The 8,580-nt window shown below is 36.2% G+C and overlaps 1 protein-coding gene across 1 annotated transcript; it reads left to right on the top strand.

Annotated features, from left to right (window-relative positions):
• Positions 1-302: 302 nt before the first annotated feature.
• Positions 303-1,512, top strand: LOC123684526. The gene is made up of 2 exons (XM_045623819.1): positions 303-1,292; positions 1,368-1,512. The coding sequence occupies exons 1-2, from the start codon at positions 303-305 to the stop codon at positions 1,446-1,448; spliced, it is 1,071 nt and encodes a 356-aa protein (XP_045479775.1). The 3' UTR covers positions 1,449-1,512.
• The last annotated feature ends 7,068 nt before the right edge of the window (positions 1,513-8,580 follow it).

Here is an 8,580-nt window from a genome sequence, read left to right as displayed (position 1 = left end):
AGCGAAAGCAATATTCGCATCTGAGTGGTTATCTTACCAGGAATAGACAATTTTTCGTTGGATATAGGAATGGCTCATGGGTAAGACAGCCTGTTTGGCATGCATACTCTCCCAATGGTTTCAAAATATGTTGATTCGTTCATAAAATTATTTTATACTGCTCAAAATTCGGGCCACTGCCTCCGGCGATCATTAGCTTCAAGTCTTGCAGATTCAGATGCAGATCTTTTAACTACGAAGCCCTATGGAGGTTGGAAAAGTGAAGCTATTGCTAAGGGATACATATATCCATATTATGCGCAATGTCGATGAGTACGGACGTGTGCGTTAAATGCTCCGATAATTTTATTGTTAATAATAAAACTATAGAATGTAAGATCTGTAAATGTATTGTTCACGCTGCGTGTGTGTATATTAAAGATTCTTGGCTGAAAGGTTTCTCTGAGAATGCTAACATAAAGTGGTTGTGCGATTTGTGCAACGAAAAATGGTTGTCGTTGACTAATGAACTGTCGTTAACTAATGCTAATAGTGTATTTCTTCTGAAAAAGAAGGTGGATGGCCTGTCAGTTGAGAAAACTCTTCTCCAAAAACTGGTAGATAGCTCAGAATACACAATAAAAATTCAGAAAAGTCTTATAAATGAGTATGAGGAAAAATTATCCCAATTTGGAGGTCAAATGAAGGTTAGTCCTCCTGATTTATCGTTTGATTTATCATCCGGTTCTGGTTTATTATCAAAACCTAGTACAAATCAACAAATGCAGATGGAACAGAGAGAGACAAAAAATCTTTCTCGCTCGCAGCCCAAAAAAACAAACACAAAGATAGTTTCTGGTAGCTCGAATGTATCAACGGCTGTCAATAAGAACATTGACAATGATTTAGGGATGTCAAAACTGGCAAATACCAAACCTCAAATAAAAATAAATAAACAAACTGTTAATTCAGCAATTTTACATGCTCAGCAGAAATCTTTAATGCAGGATATTGTAACTCTTCCTGTTCCCACGGATATCAACAAATCTAAGGGAAATAATGATGATTGGTTAACAGTTAAACCCAAAAACAAACGTAACAATCGTAAATTTGTTGTGGGTACAAATGAGCAGTTGTCTAATATACAGGCAGTACCCAAATTTATATCTTTACATGTATCTCGACTGCAGCCTGGTGCAAAGCCTGAGGACATGAAGAGTCTATTATTGGATAAATTTCCAGAAGTTATCTGCGAAAAACTGCAATCTAAGCATCCCCAAATATATTCTTCTATGAAGGTGTCTATTCAAAAGGTCAATTTAGATAAAGCCTGGAATAAGGAAATTTGGCCTAATGGGGCTCTGGTGTCACGTTATTATAATTTTCAGAAAGCTAATGAAAGAAGCACAGAGAAAACTTTTTTAGAGAGAGCAAGCAGTTCTATCAATCCAGAGCAGAAAAAGGACTAACATCGGCTGACTCCTCTGATGCAGTTTCTCAGTTATGCATCACACACCTGAACATCCAATGTTTGTCAACAGCATATTGCCTGGATGAGTATTACGATTATTGTTCTATCCGGCATTGAAAATTTTTTTTTCTTTTCTCGCTTGACCTGTTTCTTTTTGTCTCATTCTGTGATAGATTGTTCATTCTGTGATTAATTTTGTCTAGACTGTGATAATTTTTGAAATAAATTGCTATTATTATTATTATTATTATTATATTCTTCCATTGGAATTAGAAATAAAGTTGCAGCTAACATCAATATCTTCTACTTCCAGCTCAAAAATTACACCAAACAGTGTCACGTTGATGATGGAGTTTCTTCACATCACAAACTTGTACTAATAGTCCAAAATTTTTACCAGTTTCACTATTGTTGATCGAGAAGGTGGCTCAAGACTGAGATGTCTAAATACTGATGATAAACCAAAAGCGCTTTTTCGTTCCATTTTAAGTGATGGCTTAGCCTCTTTACTCGACAAATGTCAAAACATGAGCTGCCTTGATAGCAGGTTATTCAGAATTAAATCTCTTATTGGAATACACTTTTCTATAGAATCATTTGGAAGAACACATTCAATCTTAAAAAATATATGTAAAATAGTTTTTTACAATTGACACAATCCAATAAGAAACATCGGTTTTAGAGAGGTTTAAACTATGGAATGATCATTTACACCTCTGAAGAGAATACTGGCAGTTATTATCCTCCGCCAGTAATCGATAAATTGATGAGAAACGATAGCTGGGAGAAAAAATTGACTTGATCAAGTCCGTTTCCGGGATAATATGAATTATTTTTGTCGCTGAATTGAAACAACTGTTCTCCATGCACATGCGAGGTTCAAAAGTAAACTGCCATTAATTTTCCTAGCAGAGTTCCATTTTGCAGCACTCTACAAGTATGTTTTGCGAAGGTTCACAATGGATAGAAATGTCGAACAAAGAATCGGCCTTGAATTCTCTATTGTCTATAGAACTTTTTATGCCGCAGAGATGAGAATGTTACATAGAAATTATGGCGAGTCTACCCCATCACATTCATCATTCGACAACGTTTGCTCCGTATCGCTTCTGGTCGATCATCAGGGTTTCCACCTCAAATTTAAATCCCTTTTTTCTAGATAATAACTTTTAAGAGTGAAGTACCTGTATCAGTTCAATAGAACTACTTCAAAAACCCCACGGAATACTCATATCCTCCTCTTCTGAAAATACTCAGTTTTCCACCCTGCTTTCTGCTCATGAATCTCATTTAACGTCTCCAGTTTCCTCAACTCACCTTGACCTGAAGTAAGTATACATAAAGAGACACATTTTTCAAGTGTAACCAAATGGCGAGGATAAGTCGCAAAAGATGCCATTTCATCCCCTCTGAAGACCTATAAACACCCGCCTCTTGGAAACCTCCAACGCATTTTCACTTCGTCCCTTCACGCCACAGCATCTCGGAAAACACAATGATGATATCCGTCTTCATATACCTGCCTAGCGCCACTGATGTCAGATACTTCGAATATGCCGGAGCAAATGATATCGTACAGGCATATTTCGGAGATGAATGCAACAAACTTTGGTAAGAATAGGCGAAGAGCAAGTACAGTGCATCCCATTTTGGGTGAGACTGCCAGGTTTCTCGCTTGTTATTTAAGATAGAGCCTTGCGGTTTTCACGTTCCTGTCCAACTTTTTCGTGAAACTCAAGTTGGTCTAATCAGAGTTTGCATAACTGTTTCCGTTCAAGAGATACAGGGCGATTTTGGAAATTGATACTTTTCGGACCCTTTCTTTATCTCCGAAGTTATTAGAAATAATGCTGAGGTGAAAACTACGTCTGAATCAGAATTGAATCAGAATTTTGCGTAGAATCCAGTGGCGTACTCAATTTTTTTTTTCGGGGTATGGTTTCGAAGATTCAACACAAACCTATATTTTTTTTAATGGAACACCCTATATATGATTACTTCGTTGAATTCGTTATTTTTTTCCCTTCAAAATGATATATGATACTATATAGGTAGGATGGTCAGAAATGTTAAAAAAACACTAAAACATTAAATAATGATGATTTTTTGTTAATGAGCAATGGATTTTCCATTTGAAAAAAAGGATTAATTGGATAATTTTCATTTGTGATTTTTATTTATAGTAGAGTAAGCAAACAAATGTAATACACTCATCACTAATATGAAAAACAAAAAGTAGGTACCTACCTAATAGCAACAACTGAATAATAAAAAAATTCATAAACATTGCATAATATCTTACAGATTAAACTGTTCAAATTACTGTCCATTTTCCCTAATACATATAATATACTACAGTAAAAGACATAACAGTCTCGAAGATCTTCGTGCATCAACAGAGGCAGTTTTCCAGGATTTTCAAAACCGCGCTTTTATAATATTAAATGCACTCAGGCGTATTGAAAAGTTTTGTCAACTATGTATTAGAGGAAAAAGGACAGTAATTTGAACAGTTTAAGCTGTAAGATATCATGCAATGTTTATGAATTTTTGTATTATTTATTTGTTGCTATTAGGTGGGTACCTACGTTATGTTTTTCATGTTAGTGATGAGTGTATTATATTTGTTTGCTTACTCTACTATAAATAAGAATCATAAATGAAAATTATCCAATTAATCCTTCTTTTCATATGGAAAATCCGTTGCTCATTAACAAAAAATCATCATTATTTGATGTTTTATCATAATGATTTTCATCATTATTTGATGTTTTAGTGTTTTTTTAACATTTCTGACCATCCTACCTATATAGTATCATATATCATTTTGAAGGGAAAAAAATAACGAATTCAACGAAGTAATGATATATAGGGTGTTCCATTAAAAAAAATATAGGTTTGTGTTGAATCTTCAAAACCATACTCCGGAAAAAAAATTGAGTACGCCACTGGATTCTACGCAGAATTCTGATTCAGACGTAGTTTTTACCTCAGCATTATTTCTAATAACTTCGGAGATAAAGGGGGGATCTGAAAAGTATCAATTTCCAAAATCGCCCTGTATCTCTTGAACGGAAACAGTTATGCAAAATCTGATTAGACCAACTTGAGTTTCACGAAAAAGTAGGACAGGGACGTGAAAACCTCAAGGCTCTATCTTAAATAACAAGCGGGAAACCTGGCAGTCTCACCCAAAATGGGATGCACTGTACATGTGATATTCATTACCATTTAAAGAGTTCCAATATTCAGCTTTTCATCTTGCAATTTGAGTGATAGTGATATCAAGTCAAAATATTTACTCGTATATGATTCCACATAGAAATTAATTGATAGAGTCAAAGAAGAGATAAGTCTCTTCAACTTATAGACATTTTTTCAATACATTGCATATCATCACTAGAACAAACCTACAACATCAGGATGGCAATCAGATTTAAAAACAATAAAGAGGTACAACCATAATCCACATAGGCGTACAACTTTTCTTCGGCCGTTTTCTCCGAAATTCTTGGCTTTATTTTAAAAAACTGGTTGTAGCCAGTATATAGTTATAGGTGGGGCCGAATTGGCCCCACAAAATATTGAGCATGACCTTGGAACCGTGAATAATCGGTTTGGCAGTCAACGTGGAAGCCTGGCCGGGATATACCCATGATTTTTCGCGCTTGGGATTATCGTAATGACCCCATTTTCCGTCTCCAGTCTCAATGCGATACATAAATTCCTTCCGTCTTTGCTTTGAAAGCAGCTGTTCACCAGCAGACAAACGCCGTTCAACATCTCTCGGCTTCAACTCGTACGGCACCCAATTTAGTTGTTTCTGAATCATTCCAATGACTTTCAGGCGTTTTTAAATAGCTTGTTACGTCACTGCCAATAATACAGCTAATTCTAGTTGCATTTGACACGAGTATTGATCAAGTAATACCTACAATTCTGCTTCTTCGAAAACTTTCTTTCTTCTACCGCCATGCTGGTCTTCGACGTTAAAATCACCTTTCTTGAAGCGTTGAAACCAATCTCGACACGTTCTAATATATATATGTAGGATCCAGTTATCGTTTCCTGTAAATAATTGGGATAGTCAACAGGATGCTTGGAGACCTATAGTTTCTTCAAGCGTCGAGGACCTGACAGTTTCAATGGATTTACAGGGAACGAATTGCTTTTTGTGTATAACATAGTGAAAGATGTGTCATGCCGGTTACAAATCTGAAGAGATTTACTGGGGGTTGGGTACCGGATGTCACATCTGCGTATCGAGTGCTGGTCCTTCGAAAAAATTCCATGATCCATGGCTGATGAGATTTCCAGGAATCCGCGAAGAGCTTTGTGTGGGCGGAACGGCAAAACTCTTATTGGACTAGGGGTGGTACTTGGTACTTTCCCCTGATATCGGAGTGGTGCTAAGGGTGTGGCCAAGCCGGAAGAAGGGAAGTCGATAGCCAGGGAAGGTCAGTAAGTTCCAGCCGGTAGACAGTTCAAGTTAAGTCTAAGTCGAGTTAGGAGTAAGTTCGGTCGGTCAAGACTTAAGACGTACGACGAAAAGACGGTTCGCGGACTAGATTAAGACGACTCGCGAACAAATTAAAGACGAGACGACCAAGACGTGATATTCGAAGACGTTTCGGGTAATTAACACTCGAGTTAAAGACGAAATTCAGTACCGTATCTACTGTGTTTGTAATGTAATTGTGTCTTTGTAAATATATGTAAATAATTAAAAGTGTTTGATTATTACAAACCCGAACAAAGTCACGGAGAAGAAGAGGAAAGGCCAGGTAATCGAATCATACCTCTAGACGATCGATTAACCAAGCCTAAATATATATATATATACAATAGTGTTAAATGAATCAAAGTGATTTGGCATTTTTTATATTTAAAATGTCTCTGTCCTCCAGTATACGTATACGTTATAATTTATACATACTACGGGCCAAGTCAAATGCAGGATAGATCTGAATAGCCGAACGTTCTTCAGAGAAATATAGTATAGGAACATCTCGAAATCGTGAACAAAGCCGAGTGAAATCGATTTGGGTGTGCATAATTCCATATATATCAAGGCGACAATCTGGCTTTTCGAGCAGGTACCATATTTTAATAGCAGTTCATTTATTGACGATGAGAGTCAGCTACAATGCCCGGTCTGGGCTCAACACATTAATCGTTAATCGCAGGTTTTGGCCATGAATGAAACCTCGCACAATGGAATCGTGATCTCTGAAGATGAACAGTTCTTCACCGATTTCTCAGCTACATTTACCACGAAATGTGCTCTGAAAGGAACATTATTAGTCGACGCCAAAACGTCTGGCGGTTTTCCAGCCTGATAATACCTCACCAAAAATGTCACCTTTCCCGAAATCTCTTCTAAGTGTTCCAACTCATTAGAGTGTTCGTTTGACAATAAAGGTTCTCTGGCAAAAAACAGGTCCACTTTCGATTTTAATGGTTAATTCAAACTTTGACTGGACATACCCTGATTTATGTCATAAATGATAAATCTGATTGTGTGTATGTTTGATTTTTAGATTTTCATACAGAAAACAATTCAAATGAGAGAAAGAGGGTGGTTGATAATTTTCCTTTGCCTAAATCCAGGTACCTGCTGCATTTGTACTCAAAACGATATTGGTATTACTTAATTTTTAAGAACTCAAAAGTGATAACTCATAAAAATTCAGACTCATAAAAAAATTATGACGGTTTTTGTTATCTACTACACTGATGAGAATATTAATGTTCTCTTCAACTTTTTACTTCAGATGAAATGAAAAATGATATTGCCTGAGAGTGAGAGATTCGCATATCGAATACCTAGAATACATTCTGAATGAGTGAATGATTTTTTGGTACTAAGAACATATTTATCCAGGAATAGCAAGCAGTAAGATCCTAATTCTACGAATTTCTGTCCAAGTCAAAAAAATAGATGCATGCTGAATATCATGTTCATTCATCATTAATTCTATTGATTCAGTTATTTCAGATTTCATTAGTAGTTATTAATTCAATATGAAGATTTTTTCGAGTTCATAGAAGACTTAGTATTAGGTGTAGATTTGGATTTATTGCTTTCATATGAGGCGAGTCTATGATCACACAATTTTCACTATTGAAGATATCTAAATGTTATACATATCAAATGTATTCTTTTGGAGTCAGTCTATCTGATTCAGGAAACCGTTCGACTATTCGCTGTTGGGTAAAAAATTAATAGTGCTATGTTTGAAGTGACAAGAAATACAGTACAACGTCTAGACAAATCAAAACTTCTATAAGCTCTTGACTTCTGAGTGATCTCAAAGAGGCCTTGGAGGGTCGGGATCACCAAAATTGACTTAGTCAAACATTCACATAGATATTTAACATGTAGCTTATACATGGACTCTTTGCAAGCCTATATGTGGCGCTGCATCCTACGTACCGCTTGGGGTTCTCAGATCTAAGGCTCTGAGATGTCCACAGGCCACAGAGGCCCAGGAGGTCGGGATCGAAAACATTATTACAGTAAACATAACACTAAACTTCGCTGACCTGCTTCCATTTTCTAGTGATTAGATCTTCATGAAAATGAGGTGCGTGATATTATAAAAATTATCACTTACCTTTCGAGTAGCTGCTCATGAAGTCTAGACAGCACACTTTCCAATCTGTTGACTGTATGATCATGAATCCTAGTGGCTGATGGTCCCAATGACCTCACTAAACAGCGATTGCTGACAAAATTATATGATTTAGTTCCATCGTCTTCCAAGCTGTGGGTAAAAACCCATATTCGTTTCAGAAAGTTGATTAGGGAACTAATCTTTTTTGAGATGTCTTTGAAAGCTCACATCATACGCTCTGTACAGGGTGTTTTCTATATTTTGTCCACAACCTATTGCTTCAACTTTCTTCAATATTTCTTCGTACTACTTACTTATATAATTTGATCATCAATAGGAGAAGGAGATCCTTTACTACATCTTTCTGAAGTTATGATTCACATTTGTTTATTATGGCGTTGAAAACTAGTACCCATGAATTCCAAACATTGATTTTTCTTTTCTATTAGTTAAACCCCAAAATTTAGCCCAGAAATTGTTTTCATTCTTTATTCAACCAGAAATAAGTCAACA

The sequence above is a fragment of the Harmonia axyridis genome, chromosome 7 (genome assembly GCF_914767665.1).
Source record: "Harmonia axyridis chromosome 7, icHarAxyr1.1, whole genome shotgun sequence".
Lineage (NCBI taxonomy): Eukaryota > Metazoa > Arthropoda > Insecta > Coleoptera > Coccinellidae > Harmonia > Harmonia axyridis.
The sequence above is the reverse complement of the archived record's forward strand: the minus strand, read 5'-3'. Positions and strand labels throughout refer to the sequence as shown.

Excerpts from the sequence above, each read along its gene's own strand:
- LOC123684526 (XM_045623819.1), top strand. The coding sequence starts at position 303 with ATGTCGATGAGTACGGACGTGTGCGTTAAATGCTCCGATAATTTTATT. Across the intron at positions 1,293-1,367 it reads TGAAGGTGTCTATTCAAAAG|AAAGCTAATGAAAGAAGCAC; the intron begins GTCAATTTAGAT and ends TATAATTTTCAG.